The 18,967-nt window shown below is 51.2% G+C and overlaps 1 protein-coding gene across 1 annotated transcript in view; it reads right to left on the bottom strand.

The window, feature by feature from the left end:
* Window positions 1–400: 400 nt before the first annotated feature.
* HDX (highly divergent homeobox) overlaps window positions 401–18,967 on the bottom strand; it is a 122,334-nt gene continuing 103,767 nt past the window's right edge. Inside the window, 2 exon segments of the mRNA XM_038748216.1 lie at window positions 401–3,277; window positions 8,516–8,638. Coding sequence (XP_038604144.1) covers window positions 3,170–3,277; window positions 8,516–8,638 — 231 coding nt within the window. The 3' untranslated portion in view covers window positions 401–3,169.

Below are 18,967 nucleotides of genomic sequence, written 5' to 3'. Positions count from 1 at the left end.
TATTTATTTTACTTGTACATATCTATTCCATTTATTTTATTTTGTTAGTATGTTTGGTTTTGTTCTCTGTCTCCCCCTTTCAGACTGTGAGCCCACTGTTGGGTAGGGACTGTCTCTATATGTTGCCAATTTGGACTTCCCAAGCGCTCAGTACAGTGCTCTGCACATAGTAAGCGCTCAATAAATACGATTGATGATGATGATGATGATGATGATGATGATTTCTCCCCCCTCAACCCCGCTCCCCGCTCCTCCCAACCCCCCGGAAGAGTTCCTCCCCTCTCCGGTGGTGTTCCCTGCCCGCTCTCCTTCTGGATCGGGAATGGCTTTGCTCTCGGGGGAAACCCAGGACTCCGGGGCTCGGCGCAGACGGGAATTACGGGCGGGAAAGAGAGGCCTCTTTGTTGGAAATCATTTTATTGCCTATAAAAACTTTAAATAAAAACCCTACAAAAGTTCACATTACAGTCTGGTCTGGCTTAAGGTGGTGGTGTGTTTCAGAGGTAGGTACGTGGAGAGTGGGAGGCGGGGGATGATTCACAGACCACAACGACACGACAGTCAAAGCTAAGGAAGCCCCAACGGAGAGGGGGGCGGCGGCAAAAAGCGCAGAGACCCCCCCTCCTCCGGCCCCGCTCCGCAGTGGGGTGATTCTGCTACTCTTCATTCATCCGATCGTATTTATTGAGCGCTTCCTGGGTGCAGAGCACTGTACTAAGCGCTTGGGAAGTACAAGTTGGCAACACATAGAGACGGTCCCTACCCAACAGCGGGTGGGTTGGTTGCTTTCTCTGCCAACCGGGAGGCTTCCGCCTGTGCCCTCTTTTCGGGCCCGGGTTCTTAGGGAGCCTTGGTCTCGGGCCGCTGTCGAGGGGAGAGGGCGAGTCGGTCCTCCCTTCCGACTCAGGAGGGTTGGGAGAACCCGGATAAGTTGGGCAACGCAGGGTGGCACAGATTGATGCCTCCCGGGGACCGGCTGGCCGGACCTCTAGCCTCAAGACGATCTATCGGGAGTTTGGAAAATAGCCGTCGGGCGCTCCTTCCCCAGGGCGAGACGGCCGCTGCCCCGCAGCGACGGTCAGCGGCTGCGAGGAGCGGAAAGGCGAGGGGATCTCTGCAGGAATGACGGGGCGGAGTGGGGACCGGAGGAGAAGGGGGAGCCAGCCCCGTAGAATTGGGGGGGCTCCTCTCCTCTACGGCCACACGGTCCGGCTCTGTGCATCCTCCGTGAAGCCAGAGGCCCCTCTGCGTCCCATCCTCCTCTGCCCTCCCCATCCTCCGGCCTGCCCCCGAGTCCCTCCGGGATCCATCCCAGCTGTGGGAGGGCGGATCTCACCGCTTCGACAGGCACCAGCAACGTGGATCCATCCATCCTCCCGGGTCCCCCGGCGGATGCCACAGACTGGGAGAAGCCCCCCGGAGATGGCGGCGGAGCTATTCCGGCTGCCAAAGCGAGCGACGTCTTCGCCCGCTGACCCAAAGGCTCCTCATGAGCAGGAACGCGGATCCCGTGCTCCAGTCGGACCCTGAGATCCGCTTGGTCAGCACCGACGCGACTGCGGGGGCAACGAGGAGGGTGCCCGGCCCTCCTTTCTTGTCTCCTCTTGTCCGGAGGCGACGGCCGTCTTCTTGTCCGCTTGGACGGGGCTGAGCAGGGTGGAGCTGAAGGCAGGCCCAGGGCTGAGGGGCTTGGTCGGCGAGATCTTCACGCTTCTGGAGGGACCATGCCTTCGGAGCCTCTCGGAGGGATGGAAAGGCAAAGGCCGGCGAGGGTAGACCGAGGACAAGGACGGAAGCGCATCTGAGCCAAGGCGAACCAACAGGTCGTCCGTCGTCCAAAGAGAGGCTAGTTGGGGCTCAAGGGGAAAAAAAATCAGACGATTTGACAAAATTAAGCGATGCGTGAAGGGAAAAAGTCGAGTGTCATTCAGTTTCCCTAAGTTCCAGGATTCCGCCCTCGCGTCTTTCGCCCGTCTGGACCATCGGCTTCTGCCCTCGTGCGTCGGAGAGCGTCTAACCCCACGCCGATCCCGGGTCACCAGGCAGAAGCCGTTTCACGACGGACCCCGTCAATGGTCGATCCCAAGTCTCGAGCTCGCTCGGGTGCGGGCAGATTCCGGCCCCGGGGACGCCCTGTCGTCGGCGCAGTCCTGCTCCTCCTCGCCGGGAGACACCTGATCCCATGTGGCTCGGGGAAGAGCGGCGAACCCGGGAGCTCGACTGTCCGCCGGTCTCGGCCAAGCTGCTGTCGGGGAGGGGAAGTGTGACAGAGAAAGCGGGCAAAGCGGTCAGAGACCGAGCAGAGGGGCCGCCCCTGCCGGGCAACCGGTCCGGGGGCCAAGCCCAGGGCCCGTCCGGTCCCCGGAGCGGGCAGCCGAGCGACGGAGGCTCCGGGGGAGCAACGGATCAGAATCACGATGGGAGACGGCGGCCCCACGGCGCTCACGAGTTCCTGGGCAGGGCCTTTACAACATTGATGCTTTCGCTTCTATACACGAATAATTTATTGGGCTTAAGGGAACCCACTTCATCTTCCACAGTGTTTTCTCAAGACATTTTGGTAAGGTAATGGGAGGACATCAACAATTTACAGTGACACGTTCCGTGAAGCACTTTTCCGGTTCCGCGCTGGCCCTCGGATCCTTCCAGTCTCCCCGTGGTTGGCCAGATCCGTGCCTGGTTCTTCGTTCGCTCGTTCCACCGTTCAGTCCGCTTTCCTGAGTAAAACGTTGTGGGGGCAGGAGGAGCCACGGAGACGAAGAGGGGGTTCAGGGAGCTGAACCGATTCCCCCGGGCTTCCGACCTGGCCCCCGGGCAGCCCAACCGGACGGTCCGTGGCCCTTCCACTCTTGGGCACCCGATTCCGGCTACCGCCCGGGAGACGGATGCGTCTATCAGAGGGGTAGCCCCCCTCCCCACCGCTTCAGACATCGGGCGGTTCGAGTTTAAGATGCAAACGGATGTTATCCTCCGGGGAGGCCTCCGCTGCCGCCCCAGAGCCGGACCCAACGCTTTGAGCAGCCCTCGTTTCCCCCGTTGAGAGCCGTGGCTCCCTTCTCCTTGGGGTTCCCCCTTCAACTGGACCGGCGACCCCCGGGTTTCTGCGGCGCGGCCCCCCGGCCCTCTCCCCCCCGCACCCCGCGGTCGCGCGGTCAGCCGGTCGGAAGCGTCATTTCTCCGACGGAGAAGACAAGCTGAATGAGGTGTCGCCGGCCTCCGGGGAGGCTTGGCTGAAATCCATCTCTTCTAATTCGGGAGGTAAGTCGGACAGCAGGGCCTAGGGAGAGAAATCAATTAGCTTGCGGTTATTCCGTGGGCACCCGGCTTTCCGGTCGGAGAGGATCACCGGAAGGATCCTTCGCTAATCAATCATCCATCGGTTGTACTTATGGAGCTTATGTGCTCTGCACATCGTAAGCGCTCAATAAATACGACTGATGATGATGGAGCGCTTACAGTGTGCGCAGCGCAGTGTCCTAAGCACTTGGGAGAGTCCAATAGAACGGAGTTGGTACACGCTTTCCCTGCCCGCAGTGAGAAGCAGCGTGGCTCAGTGGAAAGGGCCCGGGCTTCGGAGTCAGAGGTCGCGGGTTCAAATCCCGGCTCCGCCAATTGTCAGCTCTGTGACTCTGGGCAAGTCACTTCTCTGGGCCTCAGTGACCTCATCTGGAAAATGGGGATCAAGACTGTGAGCCCCCCCGGGGGACAACCTGATCACCTTGTATCCCCCCAGTGCTTAGAACAGTGCTTTGCACATAGTAAGCGCTTAACAAATACCATTATTATTATTATTATTATTATTATTATTAATTACAGTCTAGAGCGGGGTAGATTTTAGAGTTAGTCTACAGTCTGGTAATAATAATGATACCTGTGCTTAACGAATCATCATCATCAATCGTATTTATTGAGCGCTTACTGTGTGCAGAGCACTGTACTAAGCGCTTGGGAAGTCCAAGTTGGCAACATATAGAGACAGTCCCCACCCAACAGTGGGCTCACAGTCTAAAACCACAGTTATCATTATTATCATCATAAGCAGATTCATTCATTCATTCATTCAATCGTATTTATTGAGCGCTTACTGCGGGCAGAGCACTGTACTAAGCGCTTGGGAGGTACAAGTTGGCAACGCATAGAGACGGTCCCTACCCAACAGTGGGCTCACAGCCTAGAAGGGGGAGACAGACAACAAAACAAAACAAGTCCCGCCGGCCTTGTCCAGCATGGCTTCCCACCTGCCGCCGTCCTCGAGTAACCGTCACTGCTGTCAGGCCTCCCCGGGAATTTCCTTTCCTCTTCTAGAGGGAATTTCCTTTCCTTTCCTCTTCTGGAGGGAATTCCTCTTCTAGAGGAATTTCCTTTCCTCTTCTAGATCCATCCACCCTTATATCCTAGGCAGGGCGGCGGGAGCCGGGAAGGGGAGAGAGGACCGCTCTCCGCTGTGCGGATGAAGGCCGGGGCAGGGGAGAGATGCGAAGAGGCCGGAGAGGGTAAGAAGCAGCGTGGCCTCGTGGAAAAAGCAAGGGCCTTGGAGTCGGGGGACCTGGGTTCGAATCCTGGCTCCGCCACAGGCTGCAGTGAGACCTTGGGCAAGTCGCTTCGAGACTGTAACGACGTGTTCGTTGTTGTGGTCAGGGAACGGGTCTGTTTATGGTTATATTGTGCTCTCCCAAGCGCTTATACAGTGCTCTGCAGAAAGCGCTCAATTAATGCAACCGAGTGAATGAACTTCTCTGTGCCTCAGTTTCCTCATCTGTAAAACGGGGATCAAATCCCACACCCTCCTGTCTACGCTGTGAGCCCCACACAGAACAGAGTCTGTGTCCAATCTGATACTCCCAGTGTTTAAAACGTTGCTTGGCACATTGTAAACGCTTAACAAAGACCATTGCAAAAAAAAAAAAGTACAAGGAATCAATCAATTGTATTTATTGAGCGCTTACTGTGTGCAGGGCGCTGTACTAAGCACATAATAATAATAATAATAATAATAATGATGGCATTTGTTAAGCGCTTATTATGTGCAGAGCACTGTTCTAGGCGCTGGGGGAGGATACAAGGTGATCAAGTTGTCCCACGTGGGGCTCACAGCCTTAATCCCCATTTTACAGATCATCATCATCATCATCAATCGTATTTATTGAGCGCTTACTATGTGCAGAGCACTGGACTAAGCGCTTGGGAAGTACAAATTGGCAACATATAGAGACAGTCCCTACCCAACAGTGGGCTCACAGTCTAAAAGATGAGGTAACTGAGGCTCAGAGAAGTGAAGTGACTTGCCCAAGGTCACACAGCAGACATGTGGCAGAGCCGGGATTCGAACCCATGACCTCTGACTCCAAAGCCCGGGCTCTTTCCACTGAGCCACGCTGCTTCTCTAAGCTAGGGGACCGGGTGGACTGGAACTATTATTTTAGCCCTCCGCCGAGAGATGCCCGCCATCAGCTCTACTCTTGCAGGGATTTTTTAAGCGATTACTACGTGTCAAGCAGCAGAAGCAGCGTGGCTCAGTGGAAAAAGCCCGGGCTTTGGAGTCAGAGGTCGTGGGTTCAAATCCCGGCTCCGCCAACTGTCAGCTGTGTGACTCTGGGCAAGTCATTTCACTTCTCCGGGCCTCAGTTCCCTCACCTGGAAAATGGGGATGAAGACTGGGAGCTCCACATGGGACAACCGCTCAATAAATACGATTCAATTAATGAATGACAACCTGATCACCTTGTATCCCCCCCCAGCGCTTAGAACAGTGCTTTGCACATAGTAAGCGCTTAACAAATACCATTATTATTATTATTATTAAGTACTGTACTAAGTGCTGGGGTAGCTGGAAGACAATCAGATCCCACATGGGGCTCACAGTCTAAGTAGGAGGGAGAAGCAGAAGCAGCGTGGCTCAGTGGAAAGAGCCCGGGCTTTGGAGTCAGAGGTCATGGGTTCGAATCCCGGCTCCGCCACGTATCTGCTGTGTGACCTTGGGCAAGTCACTTCACTTCTCTGAGCCTCAGTTCCCTCATCTGTAAAATAAGGATTAAGACTGTGAGCCCCACATGGGACAACCTGATCACTTTGTATCCTCCCCAGCGCTTAGAACAGTGCTTTGCACATAGTAAGCGCTTAACAAATGCCAACATTATTATTATTATTATTAACAGGTCCCGAATCTTCAGGACTGTGAGCCCGCCGTTGGGTAGGGACCGTCTCCATCTGTTGCCAACTTGGACTCCCCAAGCGCTCAGTACAGTGCTCCGCACACAGTAAGCGCTCGATACGGTTGAACGAATGGATGAATCCCCATTTGGCAGATGAGGAAACTGAGGCACAGAGAGGTGAAGTGACTTGTCCAAGGTCCCAAGCAGGCAACCCAGATCCTCGGGCTTCCAGGCGTGAGTTTTATCTACTAGGCCACGTTGTCCGCTCTACTTTTCTTGAATGGGGGCGGGGGATCACGGTGTGGAGGGAAGAGAGGAAGAGGCCGGGAGAAGGGAAGGAATGTTCCTCATTCCAGCCAGGATCGGCCTCAACTTGGGATGAGGCGGGACCTTCCTTCCCAGTCACCCTGCGAGAGCAGTGACTTATGACAAGCAGCGTGGCTCAATGGAAACGATAATAATGGCATTTGTTAAGCGCTTACTCTGTGCAAAGCACTGTTCTAAGCGCTGGGGAGGGGAAACAAGGTAATGAGGTTGTCCCATGGGCTCCCAGTCTTAATCCCCATTTTACAGATGAGGTAGCTGAGGCTCAGAGAAGTGACTTACCCAAGGTCACACGGCAGACATGTGGCGGAGCCGGGATTCGAACCTACGATCTCTGACTCCAAAGCCCGAGCTCTTTCCACTGAGCCACGCTGCTTCTCAAAGAGCCCGGGCTCTGGAGTCAGAGGCCGTGGGTTCAAATCGCGGCTCCTCCACTTGTCAGCTGTGTGATTTGGGGCAAGTCACTTCTCTGGGCCTCAGTTCCTTCATCTGTAAAATGGGGATTAAGACTGTGAGCCCCCATGTGGGACAACCTCATCACCTTGTAACCTTCCCAGAGCTTAGAACAGTGCTTTGCGCATAGTAAGTGCTTAATAAATGCTATTGTTATTATTATTATTATTATTATTATTATTATTATTATTAGAAGGGAAACATGAATCTCCTCCCAGTGCCTTCAGATTTCAAGGTGAAAATGGAAGGCGGGAAGGATCATTTATAAAGCTTCAGCAGGAGGGATACATTGTGTGTGTGTGCGAGAGCGAGAGAGAGAGGATGAGTCTCATTTTCTCCATCTTACCTCCTTCCCTTCCCCACAGCACCTGTATATATGTATATATGTTTGTACAGATTTATTACTCTATTTATCTATTAATTTTACTTGTACCTATCTATTCTATTTATTTTATTTTGTTAGTATGTTTGGTTTTGTTCTCTGTCTCCCCCCTTTTAGACTGTGAGCCCACTGTTGGGCAGGGACCGTCTCTAGATGTTGCCAACTTGGACTTCCCAAGCGCTTAGTCCAGTGCTCTGCACACAGTAAGCGCTCAATAAATACGATTGATTGATTGATTTTCTGACGGGAGCAAGCTAGTCCGCCCTCCCGAAAGAGGACTGATGTGACATCTGGGTCCTGCAAGCTCTCCACCAGTGCCTCTAGAAAGGGAGCTCGTTGTGGGCAGGAACGTGTCTGCTGTTCTACTGTGCTCTCCCAAGTGCTTAGTACAGCGCTTTGCCCACAATCAGCGCCCAGTATGACTGAAAGCTGCCTTGGTGAGCGGTACGCAAACATCCGCGTGCCTGCACATGGGTGGGCACAGGCACCCCCATGCAAGCATACACAAGTACGCAAGTGTGCAAGCCCGGGCTTGGGAGTCACAGGTCATGGGTTCAAATTCCGGCTCCGCCACTTGTCAGCTGTGTGACTTTGGGCAAGTCACTTCGCTTCTCTGGGCCTCAGTTCCCTCATCTGGAAAATGGGGATTAAGACTGTGAGCCCCACATGGGACAACCTGATCACCTTGTATCCTCCCCAGCGCTTACAACAGTGCTTTGCACATAGTAAGCGCTTAACAAATAATATTATTATTATTATTATTATTATTATTATGCCCGCCCCCCTACACATTCCTGCGTGCACATGCCATCCCTCCAGGTGAAACATCTACTCTCCCGCTTGGCATTTTGTGAGGGCTGTGAGGGTCGTGATGGGGAGGGAAGCCCACCCGCCCGCCCCGGCCCACCTCTCAGCCCTCCTTCCCCCCCCGGGTGACCCCGGGAGCTCGTTGCGATTGTTGTATCGTACTCTCCCCGGTGCTCAGCACAGTGCTCCGCACAAGTTAAGTGCTCAATAAATACGACTGAACGAACGAATGTATCGAAACCGCCCAGAGGCGGAGAAGTTTTGGGGAGGAACCCGCCCCGGGGGTCCCTCGGGGCCGACGGAAATCACCCGAATGGCAAAGTCCACCAAGTCCGCTGTGTTTGGCCAGCCGGTCCTCCACGGTTTTGCCCCCCGCCCGCCTTCCCCCGCGGCCTACCTGCTGTTGCTCTTTGTCGTCGGACTTGACGGCCAGGATCAAGCTTCGGGCAAAAGTCTGCAGTTCGAAGTATTTTTGCTTTTGATTCTCCAGTTCATTTTCGATGAACCTGACCTCTTCATTCTGCGAGGGGAGGGAAATGATGGCACGGTGAGGTCGCCCCCGCTCCGGGGTCGTCGGGGCTTTCGGGAGCCCCGCCACCCCCGGTCCCCCGCGCAAATCCACCACATCCCCGGCCAGGGGGAGGCTGGGAATGCCGACGTGCATCCGAAAGGAATGCGATCCGTGATGCTCCGGTACAGCGGGGCCCTCCGGTTCGCTGTCCCTCGGCTGCCGCGAAAGCATCTCCGGGGAAAGGAATGAACGCGGAAACATCTACGGTCCACTCTCCTGTCCCGGAGGAGGATGGATGAAGCCCTAGCCCAGACATGATCCTCGTCTTTGGAGAGGAGGCCCACGGCTCCTCTTAACAATGTCTCCATCCCCATCTTACCTCCTTCCCTTCCCCACAGCACCTGTATAGATGTTTGTACATATTTATTACTCTATTTATTTTACTTGTACATATCTATTCTATTTATTTTATTTTGTTAGTACGTCTGGTTTTGTTCTCCGTCTCCCCCTTTTAGACTGTGAGCCCACTGTTGGGTAGGGACTGTCTCTAGATGTTGCCAACTTGGACTTCCCAAGGGCTTAGTACGGTGCTCTGCACACAGTAAGCGCTCAATAAATACGATTGATGATGATGATGATGATGACAATGGACGAAACCGCTCCAGCATTGGAGCAGGGGACTGATCGGAGAGAGGGAGAGAGAGAGAGAGAGAGAGAGCGGGCCACGGCACGGCAACGACTATCACAAATGGCCTCTTCACGGACCATCCGAAGACAAGCACTGTGGCTTAGTGGTTAAGAAAAGGGCCTGGGTTCTAATCCTGGAGAAGCAGCGTGGCTCAGTGGAAAGAGCACGGACTTTGGAGTCAGAGGTCATGGGTTCAAATCCCAGCTCCGCCAATTGTCAGCTGTGTGACCTCGGGCAAGTCACTTCGCTTCTCTGGGCCTCAGTTCCCTCATCTGTAAAATGGGGATGAAGACTGTGAGCCCCCCGTGGGACAACCTGATAACCTTGTCACCTACCCAGCGCTTAGAACAGTGCTTTACACATAGTAAGCGCTTAATAAATGCCATCATCATTATTATTATTATTATCCTGGCTCCATCACTTGTCTACTGTGTGACCTTGGGCAAAAGAAGCCGCGTGGCTCAGTGGAAAGAGCCCGGGCTTTGGAGTCAGAGGTCACGGGTTCAAATCTCGGCTCTGCCAACTCTGTCAGCTGGGTGACTTTGGGCAAGTCACTTCACTTCTCTGGGCCTCAGTTCCCTCGTCTGTAAAATGGGGATGAAGACTGTGAGCTCCCCGTGGGACAACCTGATCATCTGATAATAATAACAATAATGATGGCATTTATTAAGCGCTTACTATGTGCAAAACACTGTTCTAAGCGCTGGGGTGGATACAAGGTGATCAGGTTGTCCCACGTGGGGCTCACAGTCTTAATCCCCATTTTACAGATGGGGCACAGAGAAGTGAAGTGACTTGTCCAAGGTCACACAGCAGACATGTGGCGGAGCGGGGATTTGAACCCACGACCTCTGACTCCAAAGCACTTATCATGTGCCAGCCGCTGTACTAAGCGCTGGGTTCGATATGCATATATGTTTGTACATATTTATTTATTTATTTTACTTGTACATATCTATTCTATTTATTTTATTTTGTTAGTATGTTTGGTTTTGTTCTCCGTCTCCCCCTTTTAGACTGTGAGCCCGTTGTTGGGTAGGGACTGTCTCTATATGTTGCCAACTTGTACTTCCCAAGCACTTAGTGGAGTGCTCTGCACACAGTAAGCGCTCAATAAATACGATTGATTGATTGATTGATTGATAGAAGCAAATCAGGTTGGACACAGTCCCTGTCGCATACGTCCGTAAGTGTTGTGGGGCTGAGGGAGGGGTGAATAAAGGGTGCGAATCCAAGCGGAAGGGTGACGGAGAAGGGGGTGGGAGTAGAAGTGTTTGTGTAGAAGCCCCATGGACACGGTGCCTGGGAGCCCACCGGCCAGTGGAAGCCCAGGAAAGGAGGAATTTTCCTGGAAAGGAGGAAAGGAGGGCCTGGAATGCTGTCCCTCTGCCCCTCCGCCAAGCTAGCTCTCTTCCTCCCTTCAAGGCCCTGCTGAGAGCTCACCTCCTCCAGGAGGCCTTCCCACACTGAGCCCCTTCCTTCCTCTCCCCCTCGTCCCCCTCTCCATCCCCCCCATCTTACCTCCTTCCCTTCCCCACAGCACCTGTATATATGGATATATGGTTGTACATATTTATTACTCCATTTATTTATTTATTTATTTATTTTACTTGTACATTTCTATCCTATTTATCTTATTTTGTTGGTATGTTTGGTTTTGTTCTCTCTCTCCCCCTTTTAGACTGTGAGCCCACTGTTGGGTAGGGACTGTCTCTATGTGTTGCCAATTTGGACTTCCCAAGCGCTTAGTACAGTGCTCTGCACATTGTAAGCGCTCAATAAATACGATTGATTGATTGATTGATTGAGGAGACGTCGGGCCGGCCGGCCCACGGTCGCTCGGGCCGCTGACCGACCAAGGGAAGTAGCCCAGGCTTATAGCTCTGACTCTAGCCAGAGTCGCTTGGACTTTTCCTGATGCGGCCTTGAAAAGCCCGGGGGGGATTTCCCCCACCCTCTTCTTCTTCTTCTCAGGAGAATTTACCTCTTTGAAACGAACTGCTCTCCAACGTGCAGTTAGGGCAGGGCTGCGGAATAATCCGCTTTCCGTCTTTAGTGGAGTGAAAACGAGGCAGAGCCTTCATTTAGGCTCTGGTCTGAAAATACTGGACCCCATCTGAAGGATGGAGAATCATCCCCTTCCGTCCCCATTTAGAGTTTCACCATGTCTACCAACTTGGTCCTACTGTACTCTCCTACGCATTACTTGTACATCTCTCTTCTATTTATTTTATTTTGTTAATACGTTTGGTTTTGTTCTGTGTCTCCCCTCTCTGGACTGTGAGCCCGCTGTTGGGTAGGGACCGGCTCTAGATGTTGCCGATGTTCCCAAGCGCCCAGTCTACGCGTTACTTGTACATCTCTCTTCTATTTATTTTATTTTGTTAATACGTTTGGTTTTGTTCTGTGTCTCCCGTCTCTGGACTGTGAGCCCGCTGTTGGGTAGGGACCGGCTCTAGATGTTGCCGATGTTCCCAAGCGCCCAGTCTACGCGTTACTTGTACATCTCTCTTCTATTTATTTTATTTTGTTAATACGTTTGGCTTTGTTCTGTGTCTCCCCTCTCTGGACTGTGAGCCCGCTGTTGGGTAGGGACCGGCTCTAGATGTTGCCGATGTTCCCAAGCGCCCAGTACGGTGCTCTGCACACGGTGAGCGCTCAATAAATACGATCGAATGAATGAATGAATGAACGAAAGGAACAGTCAGGCCCTTAGGAGGAAATGGCCTGGCCAAGGCCCACGCAGGCTAACACGAAGGCAGAAGCGATTTTGAACATATTTATTACTCTATTTATTTTCCTTGTACATAGCTATTCCATTTATTTTATTTTGTTAGTATGTTTGGTTTTGTTCTCTGTCTCCCCCTTTTAGACTGTGAGCCCACTGTTGGGTAGGGACCGTCTCTAGATGTTGCCAATTTGTACTTCCCAAGTGCTTAGTACAGTGCTCTGCACACAGTAAGCGCTCAATAAATACGATTGATGATGATGATGATGATTCATTCATTCGACCGTATTTATTGAGTGCTTACTGCGTGCAAAGCACTGTACTAAGCACTGGGACGGGTACGATGCAACAACAGACACATTCCCTGCCCACAGTGAGCTCCGGGTTTAGAGTACAGTGCTCTGCGCTCAGTAAGCGCTCAAAAATACTTACGGATCGATTGAGTGATTACATCCTAGGAGACGCAGAAACCATCAAAACTCAGATCTCTGTAGAGCCACTTCAGTTCACGAGTGAGCGCTGCCTATGGATTTGAGCCTGGGCGGACGCGCCGTCTATATAAATTCATATCCGTGCCCTCCGACATGGTATCCAGTGGGTTTTAATAACAATGGCATTTATTAAGCGCTTACTATGTGCCAAGCACCGTTCTAAGCGCTGGGGAGGTTACAGGGTGATCAGGTTGTCCCACGGGGGGCTCACAGTCTTCACCCCCATTTTACAGATGAGGGAACTGAGGCCCAGAGAAGTGAAGCGACTTGCCCAAAGTATTGGTGGAGCCAGGATTCGAACCCATGACCTGTGACTCCAAAGCGCGGGCTCTTTCCGCTGAGCCCCGCTGCTTCTCGAAGTGTTTGGGTTTTGACACAAACACTTCCCCCCACTCCCTTCCGTGTCACCCCCGTTCTTGGATTCACCCCTTTTATTCGCCTCGGTCCCTCGGCACTTGTGGACGTATCTGTGATTTATTTACGCTAATGTCTGTTTCAATACGTTGGTCAATCTTATTTATGGAGCACTCTACTAAGAGCTTGGGAGCGTGCAACAGAACAATAAACGGACATGTTGCTTGCCCACGGTCACCTTACAGTCTAGGGGGACACAGATATTGATAGAAATAAATTACAGATATGGATATAAGTGCTGTGGGGCTGGCAAGGGGGATGGCTACAAGGAGCGCTTGTACTTCCCAAGCGCTCAGTACAGTGCTCTGCACACAGTAAGTGCTCAATAAATACGATTGATGGTGAGCGAGGCAGGGAGACACAGAAGGACGTGGGAGAAGAGGAAAGGAGGGCTTAGCCAGGGAAGGCCTCTTTATTTTTTACTGAGCGCTTACCGTGTGTAAAGCACTGTACTAAACTCTTGGGAAAGTACACTATAACAACAAACATTCCTGCCCACAACGAGCTCACAGTCTAGAGCCTCTTGGAGGAGATGTGCCCTCAATAAGGTTTTGAAAGTGGGGTGAGTAATTGTAATTTTACAGGCAGTTACTCCCCCTCTAGACTTTAAGCTGTAATAATGAAGGGGGGGGGGTGAGTAATTGTCTGTTGGATTATAATAATAATAATAATGATGGCATTTATTAAGCGCTTAATATGTGCAAAGCACTGTTCTAAGCGCTGGGGAGGTTACAAGGTGATCAGGTTGTCCCACGGGGGGCTCACAGGATTACAGACAATTACTCCCCCTCTAGACTGTCACCTCTAAAAATGAAGTGGGGGGTGAGTAATTGTTGGATTACAGACAAATCACTTGCCCTCTGTCCTGTAAAGTAACAACCATATAATGATGGCATTTGTTAAGCGCTTACTACGTGCCAAGCACTCCGGATCCCTCTATCCTCTTGTCCATATCCATCCATCCATTCACGCATCCATCCATAACCATCTGCCCATCCATTTACGCACCATCACCATCACCAATCGTATTTATTGAGCGCTTACTGTGTGCAGAGCACTGTACTAAGCACTTGGGAAGTACGAATTGGCAACATATAGAGACGGTCCCTACCCAACGGTGGGCTCACAGTCACACCAACCCAGCTGTATCTATCTATTCATTCGCTATCCATCCATCCCTTCCTCCCATTCATTCATTCATTCATTCATTCATTCATTCATTCATCATCATCAATCGTATTTATTGAGCGCTTACGATGTGCAGAGCACTGTACTAAGCGCTTGGGAGGTGCAAATTGGCAACATATAGAGACAGTCCCTACCCAACAGTGGGCTCACAGTCACACCAACCCAGCTATATCTATTCATTCGCTATCCATCCATCCCTTCCTCCCATTCATTCATTCATTCATTCATTCAATCGTATTTACTGGGCACTTACTGTGTGCAGAGCACTGTACTAAGCACTTGGGAGAGTCCAATGTGACAACGGACGGACACATTCCCTGCCCACAATGAGTTTACAGTCTAATCCACGTCTGCCCACGTCCAGCGCTTAGAACAGTGCTTTGCCCGTAGTAAGCGCTTAATAAATGCTATCATTATTATGTCTGTCCATCCACCATCCATTCATTCAATTGCATTTATTGAGCGCTCACTCTGTGGAGCGTACTGAGCACTTGGGAGCGTACAATATAAGAACAGACCCATTCCTGCCCAAATGAGTTCACAGTCTAGAGGGGGAGACAGACATTAACAGAAATCAATAAATGGATAAACTACAGATACATCCATATGTGCTGTGGGGCTGGGAGGGAGGATCATCGTCATCATCAATCGTATTTATTGAGCGCTTACTATGTGCAGAGCACTGGACTGAGCGCTTGGGAAGGACAAATTGGCAACATATAGAAACAGTCCCTACCCAACAGTGGGCTCACGGTCTAAAAGGGGGAGGATGAATGAAGGAGAAAGTAAGCGCGGCACAGGAGGGAGAAGAGGAGAAGAGGGCTTAATCTGGGAAGGCTTCCTGGAGAAGATGTGCTGTCAATAACTTTTGGAAGTGGGGGAGCGCAATTATCCGTCTAAATCCACCGTATTTATTACTGCTACTAAGTGCAGAGTGCCGTGCGTTCGGCACTTTCAAAAAAATGGTATTTGTTAAGTGCTTACTATGGGCCAGGCACTCTTCTAAGCGCTGGGGTAGATACGAGCTAATAATAATAATTATAATAATAATAATGATCAATCAATCAATCATATTTATCGAGCGCTTACTGTGTGCAGAGCACTGTACTAAGCGCTTGAAGTACAAGTTGGCAACATTTAGAGACGGTCCCTACCCAACAGTGGGCTCACAGTCTAAAAGTCCTCAATAGGTCATGAGTCAGAAGGTCATGGGTTCTAATCCCAGCCCCGCCACTTGTCTGCTGTGTGACTTTGGGCAAGCCATTTAATAATAATAAATAATAATAATAATAATAATGGCATTCATTAAGCGCTTACTATGTGCAGAGCACTTTTCTAAGCGCTGGGGAGGGTACAAGGTGATCAGGTTGTCCCACAGGGAGCTCACAGTCTTAATCCCCATTTACAGATGAGGCAATTGAGGCCCAGAGAAGTGAAGTGACTTGCCCGAAGTCACCCAGCTGACAATTGGCGGAGTTGGGATTCGAACCCATGACCTCTGACTCCAAAGCCCGGGCTCTTTCCACTGAGCCGCGCTGCTTCTCTAATCAGGTTGGACACAGTCCCTGTCCCACACGGGACTCACAGTCATAATCCCCATTTTCATGACGCAGCGTGGCTCAGTGGAAAGAGCCCGGGCTTTGGAGTCAGAGGTCGTGGGTTCGAATCCCGGCTCCGCCAAATGTCAGCTGTGTGACTTTGGGCAAGTCACTTCTCTGTGCCTCAGTTCCCTCATCTGTAAAATGGGGATTAAGACTGAGCCCCCCCCCGCCCCACCCGTGGGACAACTTTATCACCTTGTAACCTCCCCAGCGCTTAGAACAGTGCTTTGCATGTAGTAAGTGCTTAATAAACGCCATTATTATTATTTTCCAGGTGGGGTAACTGAGGCCCAGAAAAGCGAAGCGGCTCGCCCGAGGTCATCCAGCGGACAAGTGGGCGAGCCGGGACTAGAACCCAGGTTCCTGTGATTCCCAGGCCCGGGGTGCCCGGGGCCACGGAGCCCACTGGCCACTTGTACGCACGTGTGTGTCTCTATATGTTGCCAACTTGTTCTTCCCAAGCGCTTAGTCCAGTGCTCTGCACACAGTGAGCGCTCAATAAATACGACGGGTGGATTGATTCTGAGGCGATGAATGGATCGCTCTCCACTTGCGTGTGCGCATTTGCAGTGAGTCTGTTGTTTGCCTTGGCATTTATTCTATTGCTATTTGCAGGGCTCCTAGCCATTTGCCATTTGCTGCTTGCAAGTATTTTTATGCTTTTGCGTTATGCTATTACAGATTCCATTTAGGCGTGTATTTGCTCTTTGGCTGTGTAGCTTTTGCATTAGCACGTATTTGAAAAGTATCGGCTTTTAAAGTCGAAAATTCTACGTCTAAGCAAGTATTTATGTGTGGCTCATTATTTCATAATGAGAAGAAGCAGCAGCGTGGCTCAGTGGAAAGAGCCCGGGCTTTGGAGTCAGTGGTTATGGGTTCAAATCCCGGCTCCGCCAATTGTCAGCTGGGTGACTGGGTAAGTCACTTCACTTCTCTGGGCCTCATCTGGAAAATGGGGATGAAGACTGTGAGCCCCCCGTGGGACAACCTGATCACCTTGTCACCTCCCCAGCGCTTAGAACAGTGCTTTGCACATAGTAAGCGCTTAATAAATGCCGTCATTATTATTATTACTATAAGCAGAGAAGCAGCGTGGCTGAGTGTTAAGAGCATGGGCTTTGCTATCAGTGGTTATGGGTTCAAATCTCGGCTCCGCCAACTGTCAGCTGTGTGACTTTGGGCAAGTCACGTCACTTCTCTGGGCCTCAGTTCCCTCATCTGGAAAATGGGGATTAAGACTGTGAGACAATCTGATCACCTTGTCACCTCCCCAGCGCTTAGAACAGTGCTTTGCACATAGGAAGCGCTTAATAAATGCCATCATCATTATTATTATTATAAGCACAGAAGCAGCGTGGCTCAGTGGAAAGAGCCCGGGCTTTGCAGTCAGTGGTTATGGGTTCAAATCCTGGCTCCGCCAATTGTCAGCTGTGTGACTTTGGGCAAGTCACGTCACTTCTCTGGGCCTCAGTTCCCTCATCTGGAAAATGGGGATTAAGACTGTGAGACAATCTGATCACCTTGTCACCTCCCCAGCGCTTAGAACAGTGCTTTGCACATAGGAAGCGCTTAATAAATGCCATCATCATTATTATTATTATAAGCACAGAAGCAGCGTGGCTCAGTGGAAAGAGCCCGGGCTTTGCAGTCAGTGGTTATGGGTTCAAATCCTGGCTCCGCCAATTGTCAGCTGTGTGACTTTGGGCAAGTCACGTCACTTCTCTGGGCCTCAGTTCCCTCATCTGGAAAATGGGGATTAAGACTGTGAGACAACCTGATCACCTTGTCACCTCCCCAGCGCTTAGAACAGTGCTTTGCACATAGGAAGCGCTTAATAAATGCCATCATCATTATTATTATTATAAGCACAGAAGCAGCGTGGCTCAGTGGAAAGAGCCCGGGCTTTGCAGTCAGTGGTTATGGGTTCAAATCCTGGCTCCGCCAATTGTCAGCTGTGTGACTTTGGGCAAGTCACTTCACTTCTCTGGGCCTCAGTTCCCTCATCTGGAAAATGGGGATTAAGACTGTGAGACAACCTGATCACCTTGTCACCTCCCCAGCGCTTAGAACAGTGCTCTGCACATAGTAAGCACTTAATAAATGCCATCATTATTATTATTATTATAAGCAGAGAAGCAGCGTGGCTCAGTGGAAAGAGCATGGGCTTTGGAGTCAGTGGTTATGGGTTCAAATCCCGGCTCCGCCAATTGTCAGCTGTGTGACTTTGGGCAAGTCCTTTTAGACTGTGAGCCCACTGTTGGGTAGGGACTGTCTCTAGATGTTGCCAACTTGTACTTCCCAAGCGCTTAGTACAGTGCTCTGCACACAGTAAGCGCTCAATAAATACGATTGATGATGATGATGACTTCACTACCCTGGGCCTCAGTTCCCTTATCTGTAAAATGGGGATTGACTGTGAGCCCCCCATGGGAAAACCTGATCACCTTGTATCCTCCCCAGCTCTTAGAACACTGCTTTGCACATAGTAAGCGCTTAATAAATGCCATTATTATTATTATTATTATAAGCAGAGAAGCAGCGTGGCTCAGTGTTAAGAGCACAGGCTTTGGAGTCAGAGGTCATGGGTTCAAATCCCGGCTCTGCCAATTGTCAGCTGTGTGACTTTGGGCAAGTCACGTCACTTCTCTGGGCCCCAGTTCCCTCATCTGTAAAATGGGGATTAAGACCGTGAGACAACCTGATCACCTTGTCACCTCCCCAGCGCTTAGAACAGTGCTTTGCACAGAGTAAGCGCTTAATAAATGTGATCATTATTATTATTATTGTAAGCAGAGAAGCAGCGTGGCTCAGTGGAAAGAGCCCGGGCTTTGGAGTCAGTAGTTATGGGTTCAAATCCCGGCTCCGCCGATTGTCAGCTGTGTGACTTTGGGCAAGTCACTTCACTTCTCTGGGCCTCAGTTACCTCATCTGGAAAATGGGGATTGACTGTGAGCCCCCCATGGGACAACCTGGTCACCTTGTAATCTCCCCAGCGCTTAGAACAGTGCTTTGCACATAGTAAGCGCAGAGAAGTGAAGTGACTTGCCCAAAGTCACACAGCTGGCAATTGGCGGGGCCGGGATTTGAACCCATGACCTCTGACTCCACAGCCCGGGCTCTTTCCATTGAGCCACGCTGCTTGTGTGACCTTGGGCAAGTCACTTCACTTCTCTGGGCCTCAGTTACCTCATCTGTAAAATAGGATCAAGATCGTGAAGCCCACTGGGG

Source organism: Tachyglossus aculeatus, chromosome 6, assembly GCF_015852505.1.
Source record: "Tachyglossus aculeatus isolate mTacAcu1 chromosome 6, mTacAcu1.pri, whole genome shotgun sequence".
NCBI lineage: Eukaryota > Metazoa > Chordata > Mammalia > Monotremata > Tachyglossidae > Tachyglossus > Tachyglossus aculeatus.
This window is presented reverse-complemented; position numbering and strand designations above follow the sequence as displayed.